The sequence below is a fragment of the Saprolegnia diclina genome, assembly GCF_000281045.1.
Source record: "Saprolegnia diclina VS20 unplaced genomic scaffold supercont1.8, whole genome shotgun sequence".
NCBI classification, from domain to species: domain Eukaryota; phylum Oomycota; class Saprolegniomycetes; order Saprolegniales; family Saprolegniaceae; genus Saprolegnia; species Saprolegnia diclina.
Genome location: NW_008246075.1, coordinates 499,956 through 517,263, shown reverse-complemented (window position 1 = coordinate 517,263; position 17,308 = coordinate 499,956). Strand labels below are relative to the sequence as shown.

Sequence of the window (17,308 nt, the reverse complement as noted above, 5' to 3'; positions counted from 1 at the left end):
ACTATCGCATTGGGTTTGCGTCCACATACGTCAAAACCACAGCTTGACCTTGGCAAGACGATACCTGCCGCTAAAAGTTCCTTGCTTAGCACTACGGCCTGGGTTTCTGGGTCGTGTCAACCAAGGCGAGAACCACCCTTGTCGGGCTTAACGTAGTAATGTCGAGTTTGGATACCAAGGGCGAGTACAGCATAAAGTCCACGCCGAATCGTTAGGAAAACCCACGCATACGAGGTGTGTGCTAGGACGATTGCTGGCTGCAGAAGCCTCGACATCTATGTCGGACAATAACTCGCCAGTTTATATGTCGTTAATTATGTTGTTGAGTGCGTCCAAGAACGACCTATCCATCTGTCTACTTGCCGAACGTTAGCGCGAGTATGACGGCGCCGAAGTTATGCGCTCGTGGAGTGCCGGCCAATGCGTCGCCGACAGGTCCGCTAGAAGGCGGCGCATCGTTCATAGCTCAGAGCTTTATTCATGCGCCGCGCCGTAGCTATGGCTGGCTCCTGGGACTGCCGAAGCACAAATAAATTGCAAACATACGCGGGTGTTTAGGGTGTAAAAGAGCAAATCCCGCGAATCGGGGTTCGAACTCGCGACCCCTTCGGGTCATGCGCTGCGCTGTCTAGCCAAGCCCACTATGCTGCCCTCGTCCTCCGCGGTCCATTTTTTGTCACAATGTGCAGCTTTGTGCAATTGTGTCCAACCTATCCCTGAGCAATGTCGTGATAAAAGACAGACATTGGTCAGTCCCAAACGAGGGTACAATATACCGGTACCGGTATATGAGCAGTGGGGACACTGCTTTGCAAGGATGTTGTTTTTAAATCGAGGCGGAGCCAATGGCTTCCATCGCAAACCGCAAGTTACTGTTAAACGTATGGTCGTCACTGCAGTCCATGCGGTCTTCAGCATATGTTTCACACATATGAATCGATGCTGCTGCACGTTGAAGACACCAGTGATCACGATCAAGGGGTCAGCCCTGGTGTAGTGGTTTGGTGTTCCGCAAAAATCGTGCTCGAACGGATAGCAGGCTTTCAAATCTAGCTGCGCTCATGCAAAGCAATCGGCGACCTCCTGCCTTTGCGCGATGTAACCCAACGGAAAGAGCACCGTGCCGAAAACAGTTCGAGATGACCAAGGACGCGCCGCTACTAGCGTAGCTCCAAAGCAAGGCGTACCATAATAAACACCAAGCATACGCCTCGCCATGCTCACCGCCCAACGCCACCGTGTAGAAAAGTAGAAAAAACCATCGGAAACAATATGCTATGGAGTCAATCCAACAACAAAGATCAAGAGGAGACTCCCATAAATTGAATTTATGTCCGCTTGTCACGATCCGCCAAGCAATGCAACGTATAGGACGGAGAAGCTGACTGAGATTGACTTTATCGTACGGCCCATATTCGAAAACTAGTACATGTACGAAGTATTTGTTTTGAAACTCGCAAACCATTGTTCTTTCATTCCAACATAATCCATCTAGATATTCAACATGAGCAAGTACATGGCGTCTTTAACCTCTTGTACGTATTGTATGTACATATTGCCTCACGCCACGTGAGGCACGAGCCTTGCCGAAACTACAGTGCTAAGGATCAGAGTTGCCGGCCAGGCAATAGTAGATACTATAGTAGCCGTAGTTGAACAGGATAGTCAGGTCCCACATCTTTGAATAGTAAGCTTATTCATTTTTGGGCTGTTCGTCGAGCTGGACATAGAAACCAAAAACGAAATGAAGGGAATATGCCGGGCTGGTGGAAATCAACGTGGTGCACCACAACCTCTCTTGCTGCCCGTAGCTTTGGTACATTGCGATGTCTTCTCGATCGATGCCATTTCTTCGATGAGACAAGTTGACAGTTCCGTTTCCAAGAAGTGGAAGAGGTTTTCCGCGCAAGGCCGAGCGTTCTAGAAGACCAAGATATGGAAGCACGCACACGTTACAAGATCCAGGCGCAGAGCAAGCGGCTCGAGCCATCCACGAATTTGTAGTATCAGTCAAAAGCTAACCCGCCTCGCCCACCTCTGGCATGGCGGACACCAACACGGTTGTTGCCCCCAAGTAGCTCGGTCTTGATTGAGGAAAAACAAAAACGTAAACGCATACAAACTGCAATATATAAATGAGTCATATCAGTCGGCACGGGCAGCCCGGGCCAAGTTGCAAGTGGATTTGCTCGCGTGAACTAAGAGTTCGTGTGACGACTGATGCGCAAGCTTCGCCCCATCGCCCGCTTCCTCCCATCCTACTGTGTACTGTACCGCAGTTCCCTCCCTCAGTCTCCGGCAAAATCCGATACAGTATTGACTACTGTACCGGCTGCTATTTTACCAACGATGGGTATCCGCAACCTTTATGCCGTGCACTTTACACGAGAATGGTATATCTCGAATGCATGTATAACTCGAAGCGACAGGAAACAAGGCGAACAGCATGCGTTGACGGCAGTTAGACCCTCGCAGTTGTCAATGGCCCAACGACGTCATGTGTGCCGCACCATACTCGAAACATTCGATTTCGTCTGTCAACATGCATTGCCGCAGGTTGAATCTGGTCCGACTGCGGTGGGTGGAGACTTGGTGGAGACCATGGGCGGAGAATGTCTACGGTAATCATAGACAGTGATGTGCACGCCGCCCTTTCAAGCTGTAAGGTGTCCAAACGATTTCTTCCAAGGTTATGAACCCTTATTACGATAGTAAAGTCGCCCAGGACCTGCGTGTATCTGCATTCATGCCGCCATCAGTTCTTGACTTATAGTACCGACGCGACAACCAGACTGCACATCGAAAAAGGTGTTGACCGTATTCATGACCGATATTACCCATGACGACGACGCCAACTTGGCCCGTCACTGCAGAGAAGTCGGTGACGATGGGGAATGCGTCCTCATCTTCCAGCGGGAACAGCGACAACACGTGATAGGTGAGAAAGGAGGCACTTGACAAGTTCGTTGGCCTAAGAGCAGGGGGGTTGACGAGCCGTGCGTCGAGGACAGAAACGTCTCGTGTGCCAACACGGCGTCCTTGTACTGATCTCCATGAGGCTAGAGTCGTAAGCTAAGAAGGGCCAAGATGCTGAAACCACCCTGGATACTGAACTGCTGCTGGAGCCACCCTCGTCGTCTGCTGCCGTTCCTCGGAACTTGGTGGGTGGGTGCTCATCCCGGCCAACTCGGCGAGTAGCCTTGTACATACATCGTGGTATGAAGCGAAACGAGCATCATTGCTATCGAGGCATGCGAAGTTTGTCGGCATCAAAGTGCGCAGTGTCCATGACCTCGCAGGAAACGGACAGGTTGTCAATTAAATCACTTCCATATATAATTATCGACAAAAGAGCAGTTTTTAAACACAACTTTTGTCTGCGGTTGAGCAACGCGATGGATGCAGTGACGACATAAAATGACCGATCCCGATCCCAACGAACATCGCACTGTACCACCGTGCACTTCTCTGGTCATTCCCTTTGTGCAACGCTTGTGTCATTGCACTACTGGTTCCAACAGTAAAATCGGAGATATTCTCTTGGAACAACAGTCTAAACCACGAAGGCTCGTGCCCGACCAGATTGGCGACTGGCCCCACGAATCTTGTGAGGCCTGTCGACCGCCCTTCCATCAGTGTCATTCGCTTATTCAGTACATTTTTATCTGTAATAATTTAACGTTCAAGCAATTCTTGGCAAATCGGTGGTGTCCGGACGCGTGTTTGTCCGCATTAAGCTGTGTCATTTCCCAATTTCACTCATCAACATGACACGCTCGTTCCCATCGATTGCCAACTTGAGCAACGAAGCGCTCTGCGACCTCTTCGAGCTTCCACAAAAGGAGGCGGCAGCCAAGCTCGACTCGTACGAAGGTGCACTAATTCGGCTTTGCCGGTCGCGGGGCTACAGCAAATGGCCGTACCGGCAGTTGGCCGCGATCACACAAAAGATTAAGCGTCTCGAGGCAATTCTCGCCGAGAACCCAGGCAGCTCAATGCCTCTCATCCAGGCGCTGATCGAGCAGCACCAAGCCGAGTACCAAGCCATAAAAACCCGCAAACCAGACTTCAAGAACCTCAAGTTGGCCACCAAGAACGACGAGAAAGCTGTCGAGCAAGTCACGCCAAGCAAAATGTCTCTTGATTTCGTCTTGTGTAGTGCCACATAACATGTTTCACACCTAGTATACCTATAACTATTACTGATGTCACTGAAAAACGCCAGGTAATAGGTACTAGCTGCCAATTGTACGAAGCCCGCAACAATGCAGCACGAAGCTTGTTGACATTCATGTGTAAGCTACCGCAACCGAGAGCTCGCTGTGATAATTGTTGTCGACTAGGCACATTATTGAACGCAAGAACATCAAAGCCGCCAAAGCACCGGTACGGGCTAGAGTGGTAGCATGCTCACCTCGGGCCGAGCACTCGCTGAAGCAGAGGTTGCCGTCATGGGATCATCACCTCGCGTACTCTGCCCAATTAGAAATAATCTCTATTTTGTACTGTTAACCTTAGTACACGTATTTGGTAGCCTCGGTACACAGTAGCTGGCTGGACGTACCGCGCAGTCGGTGCCAAGCCACCAAGGCTACACAATGTATATTGAAAATGTACGAAGTACCGTTGCAAGCCATTCGGACACGCGTGTTTAGCTGGCACCGACTTCGACAACCAGTCACAGACAAGGTACGCGCCGCTTTGCTTGACGAGCCAGGAAATCATGGGATTTAGAGCCGAGTACGAAGTGGCACATAGAAACAGGTAAAGGGACCGACGTGGCGTTGCCATCTCTTGCAGGTCCAAGCACGCACCATACTAGTAGAAGTGCTACGTTTTTGAAGTGGGTCTATTTAGATATAATTTACACTGAACTGGTTTTGGGATGGACTTTCGACTCGGAGCGTGTTGTGCTAGACGGCAGCAGCGGTGAGGCTTAGCCGTGTTGAAGGCGAGACTTATGGATGGCGCAAGCCCGGACGAGGTGATCACGAAGCCAGGCGTCGTTGCGCGGTCGTTTCGGGCGAGTCAGACACTGTGCAGCATGCAGGCTCGTAGGATCGGCCACACCAGGTCGGCCGCGCGTCGGCGATAGCGTTGGGCCGTCACCAGCGGCTCAAACAAGAGCGTCGTGGGGAGGTCCAGGTCCAGCGCATCGACGAGAGGCCGAAAGACGGCCCAGACCGCATTGACGAATTCGCAGCGTAGCAGTAGGTGCTCGTAATAGAAGTACTACGTAGAATACCCGAGTAATTACCCTGACTAGTCGACCAGAGGCGACACGTAGACGCGATCACCCATGTCATATCTGTGAACGATCTGATATCAGTGTCGTGATCACATGTGTGCTCTTCTTGAGTGCAACAGATTACGCGACGTTTTACGCCTTGTGATTGGCTACTGATAACGACGGACGTGGCCCTATCGACTTCAACTCGACTTTAGACAGAAGTGGTTTAAAGTCACATACAAATATCAAGTATCATAGCTACACAGTCAAACTTAACACCGAATCCAACTTGACCGGGACTGGCGTGGTATATCCATCCACATTGAAATATTGCGAGCGCCGCAACAAAGACGATGCACGAAGCTGAAGCATGATGGCGTGCGCCACCAGTAGCCAAACGCTGACGACATAGTCAAGTACCTGCTGTTCTACGGTGCGGTCTGCGGGACCATTGATTTGCGTGGGCTCCGATTCCAGTCTCGGACGTTGACGGCGACCATGGGTTTTGAAACGATCGAGGTCAAGCTCGTTTTGAGGTGTCGCTCTCACACAAGCTGACTCACACTACTACTCGTGCTTGAGTTGCACCGTCCCGCCAAGTAAAGCGAGGTGGACGCAACCCAGGAGCCAACCTACAGTTAGTGTAGGTGCCAATCAATACCGGTACACTGCACGAGCAGTAGCCCATCAAGAAAAGAAGAGGCGTCACCAGGCGTGGCCGTGGGCTGCAAGCATCATGCCCACCGAGGACGACGGTAATCAGCTTAGTCCGTAACACTGTACTAGTACACAACACCATGCACGGCTGATGCTTCCTCTTTCTCATATTTCTATTGACGAGATCACTTTGCGCTTAGAAGGATCTGACAATCCAGGACACAATGTGTCCTTCTAAGCGCAAAGTGATCTTGTATAACGCCAAATCCTTGATGGTGGATAGTCCACTGTAACAATCACACTGGACTATAAGCACTTCCAACCTCGATGATCTTCCTACTTGGAGCCCACGCCGGCGACACGACGGCGGCTAGGAGGTGACGATGTATGTATATGGGGAGGGTGATCGACGGTGGAGCCAAAAAGTTCACTAACGAGCCATGACTCGGCGAGTGGGGTCCACCACGGGATGGATCTCTCCGTGCGCAGCTCACTCCCAACGACCAAGTGCTGGAGCCAACTCCCACGCATTCAGGCGTAGCGCTACGTATGCGAAGTCTTTGTGTCATAATGAAGATAACGCGGAACACGTTCATATATATACTGGGCTTGTCGATGGGGCATTCGATGCTGTCGGCTGGCTGCCGTCTTGTGTTGGTTAAGTGGGACTTTCGCGGGTCAAATGGGACCGGTGACATCGGACGCGTTGTTGGCCGTGGCGCCGGTGATCTGGCGCGTGGTGCCAGAGTAGGCGAAGGAGATGACGGCAGTATCTCGAGCACGACCACAAGAACCACATTGCCGTTCAGACAAATCCCTTTTTGTAAAACGCTCGTAGACAGGACGCTTGTCCGATACTGAAACGGCTGCGAAAATACCTTTGCGGCCATGGGTCTCGACGCACCGCTGGCCGCCCGGTGCGTCTCGGCACTCGCTGCGCTGCTCGAGCGCGAAGAACACTTATTTCTGAGACGACCCCCAACATGGCCGACAGCCAAGGCTGCGCTCAAGGCCTCGCAGCACTTCACCGACCTCACGCGTCTCCACGTAGCCCTCCGTGGGTGTCCATCTCGGTGCTTCGCGCATATTCATGTACGTCTAGAGCCGTCGGAAGCGCGCCGGTTGCTGCTGTGCGCACTGCCCCTGCATGATGCGGTGAACCACTGGCTATCGGTGCAAGGCGACGCTGCAAGCGAGCTCACGTTGAGCCAGCGGCATACGTGGCTGCGCAGCCGGCTCGAGCTCTTGACGGATCTCGCTGCCACGTGTCATGCACAGCGTACATTGTCCACCTCGATAGAAGTACTGACCTATTGTGACTAGAGGCGCGCAAAGAGGCATTGGCATATCTCTACAAGGCACTCGACTGCCATTATGGCCTCTTGGAGCTCGCACTTTTAGGTACCTTACGTGATAGTCGCTACAATTTCAAGTTATTTGGCATAGATACAACTCCAAACCACGCGCTTTTACTGGCGCGTATCGAGATTGCACGAGCGCATCTACACCTTGGCGCAGTCTCGACGGAACTACAACTGTTGGACGCAGGTGCATTCCACGCTCGCACGGCGGTACGCAGCTAAAGTCTACCATATTCTCACTCGACGACCCTAGGCGAGCGTCGCATTCGAAGTGCTTTTGGCCGCGGCGCAAGCTCCGGTGGTCGCACGGCGGCAGCGCGACGAGTGGGCACAGCTGCTAGGTCGCGCACTGTACGACTTCAGCGTCCACCAAGAGAAACAGCACGAGGTCGAGCTCTCGCGCTTTGACTTGATTTTGAACGACACGCAGACGGCCGACGCGCTCCAAGCGTGTCGAAAAGCTTATGAAGTGACGGTCGCTAGCGTTGGGAAGCAGCATCCTCGCGCCGACGTCCTTTGGAAGCGCTTGGATACACTCGTCCACGTATAGCAAGTACCCTGTAAAACATCTCGCACTTTTGTGCAGGTGACGAGCGCCACCAAGACGAACAAGAGCGAGCGTGGGTCTGTGGACGCAGACCCATGGCGCACGCCGAGTGCGTGGAAGAGCTTATTGCAGTCGTTCGGCTACGTGGGTGGGTGCGATGTGCCAGAGAAGCCTGCGATCCCAACCAAGCCACCAGCGGCGAAAAAGATCGCGCCGACCCCCCGCGTCCCCAAGGTCTCATTACTTCTTACCTCGCGCTCGGTTGGATATTTCATCAAACAGACGCCCACGAAACCCAACATTGTGGATTTAACGGGATGCCCAACGCCGCGCCTTCTGGCCTTGAGCCCTGTGCTGCACAAGGACATTGTTGTTGTCGACCCGTCGCCAACACCGAATGCTCGGCGACCGCAGTCGGCCACGGCATGGGCCCGGTCAACAGCAAGTACCTCTGCACTGGCAACACCACCAAAGCGTCCACGGCCACAGGTAGCCTCCATCCGGTCGTTCAGAAATTCATAATGCTCCCTAGACGGCCAGCAGTGGTCGGTGTCCGACCCCGCGCATCTTTAGCCCCGTGCGAAGCAATCCAGCTACAACACTTGGGCACAAGACGCGGCTGGAGCTTGCCATTGCCGACGCCAACGGCACAAAGACAGTGGTCGCACTCACGATTCTGGATACGCTGGAGGCGCCGCTGCCAGAGGTCGTTGCCTGTGTGGCCGACCTCGTCGATGCCATCCTGACGCGCGACATGATACCAGAATGCAACGGCGTGAACGCGACAACACAAGCTGACGAGGCAGTGATACACGGCGCGGTTGTCGCTGCTTTGGAGAATACCTCGTCACTTGCCACCGAAATGGTCGAGACGCTGCACGAACCGCCCATGTTACTTCAGTTGGAAGATACTGTGCTCTCTTTCGAGTCGAATCTGGCACAACTCGGCAGCGACAAAGGTCGCTCACCCCGCACCACGGACGTCCATTTGCCACCCGAGCTCGAGCTCGAGGCTCCCGTTGTACCCAGCACTCTACCCTTCGAGCCCGCAGAAGAGAAGAGTCCACGAACGATGCCATCGCCTCTGGATGGGTTGCACGACCCACCGCCGCCGTTTGGTACACATTTCGAACCCGGTGACGCTTCGACGTTTTTGAAAAAGAGCAGCTCGTCGAACTCGTTGGCCGACGACGACGCTCAGTTGCTGCAGTTGTTTCTAGAGTCTCCGGGTCGCGACAAGAACGAGGACGATGACGAGACTCGTCTCTGCTGCCGTGCAATCCTGGACGGTCTCGTCGCATCGGTGGTGGCTCTGTACATGACAAGTGGCCAACATGCAAAATAGTAATACTATCTACATATATTCAATCGGGCATCAAAAACGCAAATTTTCAGTTTACACGAGCCACTTCTTTTTGGCTTGGACGGCGGTCGTCATGAGCTTCATCATGTTGTCACACGTGCCGTTGGTGACGAGCTTGCGCGGAAGCGACCCCCGAATGTCGACGTGATTGATGTACGTCAAGTGCACGCCGTCGTCAGTGGGCACGCACTCAAAGCCGAGAATATGGAGCACCCCACGGACGCTGCCAGGTCGGTCCGGTACGCTCGGGTGCTCGAGGCTGCCTTGGACGTAGATCGTCGGCGACTTGCGCAGCGCGAGCAAGACAAAGTCCCGCGACGGCACGAGGCCCATGCCATGGCTCTTCTGCACGTTGTGCACGACGCGACCCGATTGGTTGGTCACTGGCCACTCGACGCTCTCGACCACCGTGTGCGCTACACCCATTGGATCAGTGCAAGTCGATACATTGAAACAAAACGTACTGGCCATGTGGGAATCCCACTTGATGCGTTCTTTTGGGTCCGGGTTGCCAATAAACGAGAGGATCTCGTCAGCACTCGTGTTGGGCACAAACGCCTCGACCTTGATGCACACGGGCACGTCGTCGCCGCAGTCGAGCTCCGAGAGCGTAATGCTCGCCGTCGACTTGGACTCGTTCTTGACCCAAGCAGCTTGTTCCGACGTGAGCTCGCTCCAGCGGGCTTCGAGCCATTCCTTCTTGGCAAGGAGAACCGCCTCCATGTTGATCGAAGGCTCATCTTCGTCGTCCGAAGACGCGGTTTCGCTCGGGTCTCGCTTCGCCTTGGACATTCGTCGAGGTTTCGGCGTCGGCAGTGGCGTCGACGGAGACTTCCAGAGCGGATGGATGACGACAAAAACCACGTACAAACCGACGAGGCTACCGGCGCGGACGTGAAAATCGGTCGACTCGAGAAGCACAACGCCGAGCATGAGCGAGCCCGTAACGAGAGAAAGCCAGAGCGACGCCGTGCTGCTCGGGCCAGCGACGACAATGGGCGCGGGGGCGCAGGCGCAGTCGTCGCAGGCGTCGTCGTCAAAGTGACCGGCGGTGTCGCGCCCCGACGGCGGGCTCATCTCGGGCTGGCTGCTCGCGCTGTTGGTGCTGTTGTCGCAGAGGATGCTTTCGTCGTAGCACGATGCGCAGAGCCGCGCGTGGAGCGAGTGCTTGGGCAGCTTGCCCTTCTCGCCATGAAACATGGGCACCTTGAAGACACAGAGCGCGCACACGTAGTTCTTGCACTAGACAGAAGAAGGCGGTCAGTGGCGCCATCGCGGTTGCAGATTCAAAAGACGTACGCGGAAACACTGCTTGGTCGTGAGCATCTTGGAGAAGAGGCGGAGGCAGCCTTTGCAGCGGTCCGGCGTCACGACGGGCATCTTGGCCGCGCTGTTGGCGCGGCGCACGGCCACAGCCTCGCGCTCGTCGCTGATGCTGGACGAGGACGAGAGCGCGCGGAGGCGAGGCGACGACGGGCGCCGAGGAGCGACCGACGACGACGACATCATCATGCGCTGGCAGTGCCACCGGTCAAAGAATGATGCCATTTCGGCCCGTCCATCATCGTGTTTACTTACAAAGGTTCGACGCGCGGCTTATCCGGATTTCCAAGGCGTTAGTCATGCTGGCATTATAATACGATATCCAATCTATAGCTTCGTGTTTGTATGGAAAGCTCCATACTTTAATAAAGAGACGTCCGGATATGTAGCCAATCCCGTGACAGGCCAGGCTACTGCAATTGCACTGTGTGGGGGCCGTCGACGGTCACGTGCCATCTCCACCCGCTGCGCGCCGTAGAAGCGACAGGGTCAGCGCTGGTGAGGACGGTGCTAGTACCGTACTGTAATACGTCGGCGTGTCTGGCGAAGAGGAAGGAGGGACAGAGGAAAGGGAGTGTTAGGAAAGGGGTTGTGTACGGACGTTTGGCTTCAAAATTTGTGAAAATTACAAAACGCGGCGTCATGCCTCTGGTGATGGCCGTTCGACCATTACGCACCCCACTTTGACGCGTTCCCACCACACGTTAAATACACGTGGCGGGAGGGAAAACTGCCCATCACCGTTGCCATGGCGTCCAAGGCTCTTCGCGGGCAGGTGTGCCGTGTCGGTATGTACTAGTACCCGCTAAGGACGCTGAACGAAAGCCGAGGACCAGACGCACGAAAGGCGACTGCGCCATGCGACGAATGCGCCGTTTGTAGCGGGAAGCGAAGGAGCCCATTCCGCGTGTATGTACACAACACGTGAGCGCTATATGCGACGTAATATGACCTCCAATAGCTCTTATAACATTGTACAGCCAAGGGCGATTGGTACCTTCCTGGTTCTTGTCGTCTCAGTTGATTCGGCTTGCTCCCCCATGCCACGCGGCCAACGCGTGTGGATCTGGTTCAGTCCTGTCCATTGCCGCATTGTGACTCACTTGATCTTGATACTTTTTGACAACCTCTCATCGATGGCCAATCACAGGCCTGGATTCCAGGCAAGACAACCAATCAGAAGGGAGCACTTGGTGTAGCTGCGTTTTTCGGCGGAGGCACAACGGCAAGTGTGCAAAATAGTAAGCTTGCTGCGGAGCACACACACTTACACAATCATCAATGGTAATGCTAGTAGCGCAAGACGTGTGAAGGAACTGGACCGAATCAGGAGTTTGAATAGCAATTCCAACATAGCGAAATTTGGCGCCAATCGACATCGCAAGATCGTCTTCCGTCGCGTCGAAACGTGCGACCCATTCACGTAACGGAACTATTCACTACACTGCCCTTTACAAATTGTGCGTGTCTGGGCCGTCAAGCACTAGTCGCCACCCTTGCTTGATGTCGACCACCTTTTGATTGGCTGGAGGCCGTACCTGTGCACCAGTTTGCACGTGCTCAAGCGTAACGCCTGCTACTGCCTCCTGCACCAGTTTGCACGTGCTCAAGCGTAACGCCTGCTACTGCCTCCTCTGCGACGAGCCCGACGAGAATTGCCCCATATCTTTGGTGCGCTGCCCGCAAGTTCATGCGATCTGGGGTGTGTTTGCCGCGCATCTCTCGCAGTTGCATCTCTAGCTTGTCGGCTCCCACCACTACGGCGTCGAAGACGGCAATCGTACGCATCTTAGGCACGGACATCTGGAAAGATCTCTCGGGCTTTCACAGGACTCTCGAAGGATGGTGACCAAATTTCAGTCGCCACGGTCCAAGGCATTACAAGTTTGTAGTTCAAGTTGTGCGTCTGCATGTTTTTTTTGCTCGGTGCGGGCACAACGTGGGGATCCCTGGTGTACTAGATACACGTATTTTACACCGCGTACGCCCCCACAATAAGACTCCTGACGCAGTTGAGCTGGAGACTCAACTAACGTTACTGTGTAGTTTTGCCTCGTCAGCGTATAAACTAACCTCTCGGCTTACAAATGTGCCATGCAGCCAACTCCTCTTTCCAACAGCAACACTGCAAACTGCAAAGCACCGACAAAATGGATTAGTAAATTAGCTTGTCGCGCGATGTCGCCTGCAGCTCAGCGTCTGCGCTAGCTGGAGGTTCCGATAAGAACAAATACCGAGTCGGCGGTCGTGGTCGGATTGCATTCGCACTGTTATGTCTCTTCGACCCATTAACTACCCGACCACTGGCGTACCGAGTGCGTAGGGTCGACTTGCGACGAGGCTCCTTCGGCATTGGAATGGAGCACAGTACCCAAAGCGACTGTATTATGACAGTTCCCTGCTAGCACTCTGCGACTGCGAAGTGAGGACCATAGAAAACACAGCATGCCTGCGACATCAAGTGCGTACACACCTCACTCACAGTGGCAAGCCATGACTCCTAGAGCCGTCAGCTTCCTCGCCCAACGACAAAGGCAGGTATCGCTAAATATTCTCGGGGCACAACAACAGCTTGCGAGCTCCATGTCCGACGTTGAACCTAATGTGTGGTGACCGCTACCAGCTGCCCAGAGCACTGTCTGAGAGCTAGGCCCCCTCTCTGGAATTCGTCACTGCTGATTGACTACCGACGACGAATGCGCTCGTGAGGGGATCGACGCGGCGTTCTTCAATGGCCACGCCGCAACGACGTGATCGGCGCGACGGCGTCGACATCCTGACGCTCCGCCAATCAGACCGGTCTGTGCATCACACATCCACCAATCACAGCCCACCAAATCTTGTTTAAAACGCTTCTCGTGATGCTGACGTTGCATAGTGCGTTGAAGAGTCGCATTCCAACCTGATGTGTTTAAAACATGTTTGCCAAACGAAGCAGCGTCTGGGCGATTGCGTCGACGGCGCTGCCGTGAGTCACGTATGAATAATCATCGGCCACAAAAAAACGAAGGGCTTTCTCTCGCTCGGCGCACTTTGCTGGGGGAATGACACGAGCAGCTACAGCTACGGTTCGACCACTGGTGGCCTCTCGGAGCTCTGCGTATGGCTACTGGCAGCTAGGTACTTGTGCGCTAGTGATAGGTCGACTACCAAAATGCACCGAGGAATTTCGACTCTGCGTTGCGACTGCACATACTCATCGCGCGGCAACTGCCAAGGTGCTTGCATCAACACGCCGAAGCGAGTTTCAATGGCCGTCGCAGGCATGACGTTTCGCGACGCCGGTGGTGTCGTCAGCAGCCGCTCACACCAATCGAGGTGCTACCCTGGTGGCGCACACGTGTCCCACATCGACGGTTCCCACCGAGATGATCCTTGAAGCCAAGGACAAGACCGATAAGTATGGCGAGCGCAAAGGGCTAAAGCTGCTGCCACTGGAACGTGAACCAGATCGGCGGCGACGTTCAACTTCGCTCGTGTTCGCTATCGCGCCACTGTGGGCGCGAAGCGTTCGACGATGACGTGGGTCCTGCTTCCACCTGACTCGCCAAGGACAAATCCTCGGTGCGTTGGGCGTGGTTTTACACGTCTTTCCAGCACATCATCTGGTCGGAGAGCTTGGTAATTGTATGCAATGATGGGGATGTGGGAATCACAAACTCTTTTTTCACATACACCACGGTGGGTTTAGTGTAGGGGTACCACGCTGCCGCCTTCGTCGGACTCGGGCCGGTCCAATCCACTTCCCAAGACCGTCTCGATCCATCACCCAACAGAATAAAAAACCGAATTTCGACGCCACCTGGAGTGGCTTGCCACACGCAACGAACACTGAGTAGCTTCAATGCACTCGATCGGCGCGAGCCGACCAGACGCCCCGTGCCTGCTCTTTGGAGGAGGCGGCGGCAGCGCACCAGCGTCGTCAACCGAGGCTGCATTGATCCGTAGGACGAGCCAGCTAATCGCATCGATAGCGGCCGCATACCCAGCGCTGGCAACACCGCCGCCAATGTTTGTGCCACGAGCTCCTGCAGGATCAAAGCGAGCTAGAAAGTGAGCTCGTAGAGTGGTCGGATCACACCACGGTTCTCGGCACTGCTGGTGTCCACAGCAACAGACCAATCCAAGAGGGAAAAGATGCCTCGGGATGCTCAAGTGGGTATATTCTCAGGTTGCAGTTCGGGTTCGTGGCATACGACCGTCCGACCTTGCACGCAATCCGCCGTCCATCATACACCATCGAGTGCGCCGCTTGAAGTTGCGGGCGTCCACCATCATTCCTCTGGCGCCGCTTGCCGAACGAGCCGAGCCCCTGCGCAAACGTTGCGTGCAATTAGCCTCGTTCGGTGTCAATGAAGGCCCTCGGACCTAATTAGGTCGGAAAGAGACGCTTTCGAGAAATATTCGAACGGACACTCCAGCTGGCTTGACCTGATCGTATTTTTATTCGACGTTGCATACAACCTCAAGTACACGCGCAAAAAATCCTTGAGGAAGTGCGAGTTTCTACCTTCGAACTTCGAGGCGCACCAAAACCTCTCCGCTCGCCATTTCGAATTTAGCATTCTTGGCCCCATGACCCTGCACCAGACCGAGCAGCCCAAGACGAAGACCGCTGCGCCGTCGCCAGCTATCTCGACCAAGGCTGCTGCACCGGCGCCAGCCACGTCGGCCAAGGCTGCTGCGTCGGCGCCTGCCATCTACGACGTCATCCCGCGCGTGGCCAAGGGCGCTCATGTCCAGGGCATGGCCGCGTACGAGAAGGAGTACAAGCGCAGCATTGAGAACCCGGAGGCCTTTTGGGGCGAGAAGGCCCGCGAGGCGCTCACGTGGTTCCACGATTTCGACATGGCCAAGTACGGTGGCTTCGAGAAGGGCGACGTCGCATGGTTCCTCAACGGCAAGCTCAACGTCAGCACCAACTGCATCGATCGCCACATTGCGACCCGCGGCGACAAGACGGCGATCTTGTGGGAGTCGGACGAGCCGGGTGTCCACCGCCGCATCACGTACAAGGAGCTGCTGGCCGAGACGTGCCAGATCGCGAACGCCATGTTGGCCCACGGCGTGCGGAAGGGCGACACGGTGGCCATCTATATGCCCATGATCCCCGAGTGCATCATGGTCATGCTTGCCTGCACGCGTATCGGCGCCGTCCACAGCATCGTCTTTGCCGGTTTCAGCGCGGAAGCCCTCCGCGACCGAATCATTGACGCGCAGAGCAAGGTAAGCGTGTCCACTCTCTTCTTGCACGATGACTCATGGAACATCTGTAGTGGGTCTTCACAGCCGACGAAGGCAAGCGCGGCGGCCGCACGCTGCCGCTCAAGAAGACGGTCGACGAAGCCATCCACGGCGTGCACGTGGTCAAGAACGTCTTTGTCTTCAAGCGCACCAACAACCCGAAGGTCCCGTTCCACCCCAAGATCGACGTCGACATGACCAAGGTGCTTCCGCTCATGCGCCCGTACTGCCCGGCCGAGTGGATGGACTCGGAAGACCTCATGTTCATCCTGTACACGTCCGGGTCGACGGGCAAGCCCAAGGGCGTCGCACACACGACCGGCGGGTACCTCACGTACGCTGCGACCACGTGCAAGTACACATTCGACCTCCAGGAAGATGACGTCTACGCGTGCGTCGCCGACTGCGGCTGGATCACCGGCCACTCGTACATTGTCTATGGCCCGCTCGTCAACGGTGCGACGACCGTCATGTTTGAGTCGACGCCCATGTACCCCGACTGCGGTCGCTACTGGGACCTCGTCGAACGCTACAAGATCACCAAGTTTTACACGGCGCCGACTGCGATCCGCGCGCTCATGGCCCATGGCACCGAGTTTGTTACCAAGTACGACCGGTCGTCACTCAAGGTGCTCGGGACCGTCGGCGAGCCCATCAACCCGGAAGCGTGGAAGTGGTACTTTGAGGTCGTTGGCGACAAGCAGTGCATGATCGCCGACACGTACTGGCAGACCGAGACGGGCGGCCACATCGGCGTCGGACTCCCGGGCGCGGCGCCCATGAAGGCCGGGTCGTGCGGCCTGCCCTTCTTTGGCATCGACTTTGCGATCCTCGACGACGCGGGCAAGGAGCTTGTCGGCGCCAACGTGGAAGGCCGCCTTTGCATCAAGGACTCGTGGCCGGGCCTCGCGCGCACCGTGTACGGCGACCACCACCGGTACCTCAGCGTGTACACGATGCCGCACCCCGGGCATTACTTTACGGGCGACGGCGCGCGCCGCGACGCCGACGGCTACTACTGGATCACCGGGCGCATCGACGACGTGCTGAGTACGTCGGGCCATCGCATCGGCACGGCCGAGGTCGAGTCGGCGCTCGTGGCGCACAACGTGGTGACCGAGGCGGCGGTTGTCGGCTTCCCGCATCGCGTCAAAGGCGAGGGCATCTGCTGCTACATCACGCTCATCCACGGCGTCGACGGGTCGGCGAGCGTCACGAAGGAGCTCGCGCAGCAGGTGCGCGGGCACATCGGTGCGTTTGCGACGCCCGACATCATTGTGTTTGTGCCGGGCCTCCCCAAGACGCGCTCGGGCAAGATCATGCGCCGCATTCTGCGCAAGATCGCCCACGGCGAAGAAGACTCGATCGGCGACGTCTCGACGCTCGCCGAACCCGAGGTCGTGCCGGCCATCATCGACAACTTTAAACAGTCGCTGATCGGCAAGTCATTCTAAGTACCCATCCTCATCTAATGTATCTGTTGTTTGCCTTTGTACAAATCTGTTCTTCTTGAGCGAGGCGATGATTGGCAAAAGAGCGTATCGAGAGCACGCGGATTTTTGAGGACGGAATTTACGGAGAAG

The 17,308-nt window shown here is 55.4% G+C and overlaps 4 protein-coding genes across 4 annotated transcripts; 3 read left to right on the top strand and 1 right to left on the bottom strand.

The window, feature by feature from the left end:
- The first annotated feature begins 3,702 nt into the window (after positions 1 to 3,702).
- On the top strand, positions 3,703 to 4,667 carry SDRG_03433 (hypothetical protein). Its single transcript, XM_008609067.1, has 2 exons — positions 3,703 to 4,295; positions 4,344 to 4,667. The coding sequence occupies exon 1, from the start codon at positions 3,768 to 3,770 to the stop codon at positions 4,167 to 4,169; it is 402 nt and encodes a 133-aa protein (XP_008607289.1). The 5' UTR covers positions 3,703 to 3,767; the 3' UTR covers positions 4,170 to 4,295; positions 4,344 to 4,667.
- Positions 4,668 to 6,775: 2,108 nt separating this feature from the next.
- SDRG_03432 (hypothetical protein) lies at positions 6,776 to 8,574 on the top strand (the record flags this gene model as incomplete). The annotated part of the gene is made up of 9 exons (XM_008609066.1): positions 6,776 to 6,944; positions 6,990 to 7,166; positions 7,211 to 7,288; positions 7,334 to 7,458; positions 7,502 to 7,792; positions 7,835 to 8,029; positions 8,078 to 8,284; positions 8,328 to 8,501; positions 8,560 to 8,574. The coding sequence occupies 9 exons, from the start codon at positions 6,776 to 6,778 to the stop codon at positions 8,572 to 8,574; spliced, it is 1,431 nt and encodes a 476-aa protein (XP_008607288.1).
- A 563-nt stretch (positions 8,575 to 9,137) lies between these two features.
- SDRG_03431 (hypothetical protein) lies at positions 9,138 to 10,712 on the bottom strand. Its single transcript, XM_008609065.1, has 3 exons — positions 10,458 to 10,712; positions 9,623 to 10,400; positions 9,138 to 9,574 (listed from the first exon to the last, which is right to left on the bottom strand). The coding sequence occupies exons 1-3, from the start codon at positions 10,704 to 10,706 to the stop codon at positions 9,192 to 9,194; spliced, it is 1,410 nt and encodes a 469-aa protein (XP_008607287.1). The 5' UTR covers positions 10,707 to 10,712; the 3' UTR covers positions 9,138 to 9,191.
- Positions 10,713 to 15,042: 4,330 nt separating this feature from the next.
- Positions 15,043 to 17,224, top strand: SDRG_03430 (acetyl-CoA synthetase). Its single transcript, XM_008609064.1, has 2 exons — positions 15,043 to 15,707; positions 15,758 to 17,224. The coding sequence occupies exons 1-2, from the start codon at positions 15,057 to 15,059 to the stop codon at positions 17,177 to 17,179; spliced, it is 2,073 nt and encodes a 690-aa protein (XP_008607286.1). The 5' UTR covers positions 15,043 to 15,056; the 3' UTR covers positions 17,180 to 17,224.
- The last annotated feature ends 84 nt before the right edge of the window (positions 17,225 to 17,308 follow it).

What these genes read in the sequence shown, in the direction of transcription:
- SDRG_03430 (XM_008609064.1), top strand. Translation starts at nt 15,057, where the DNA reads ATGACCCTGCACCAGACCGAGCAGCCCAAGACGAAGACCGCTGCGCCG. An exon ending in TCATTGACGCGCAGAGCAAG is followed by an intron (nt 15,708 to 15,757) that starts GTAAGCGTGTCC and finishes GAACATCTGTAG; the next exon opens with TGGGTCTTCACAGCCGACGA.
- SDRG_03433 (XM_008609067.1), top strand. Translation starts at nt 3,768, where the DNA reads ATGACACGCTCGTTCCCATCGATTGCCAACTTGAGCAACGAAGCGCTC.
- SDRG_03431 (XM_008609065.1), bottom strand. Translation starts at nt 10,706, where the DNA reads ATGGCATCATTCTTTGACCGGTGGCACTGCCAGCGCATGATGATGTCG. An exon ending in CGACCAAGCAGTGTTTCCGC is followed by an intron (nt 10,401 to 10,457) that starts GTACGTCTTTTG and finishes TCTTCTGTCTAG; the next exon opens with TGCAAGAACTACGTGTGCGC. An exon ending in GTGGGATTCCCACATGGCCA is followed by an intron (nt 9,575 to 9,622) that starts GTACGTTTTGTT and finishes CAATGGGTGTAG; the next exon opens with CGCACACGGTGGTCGAGAGC.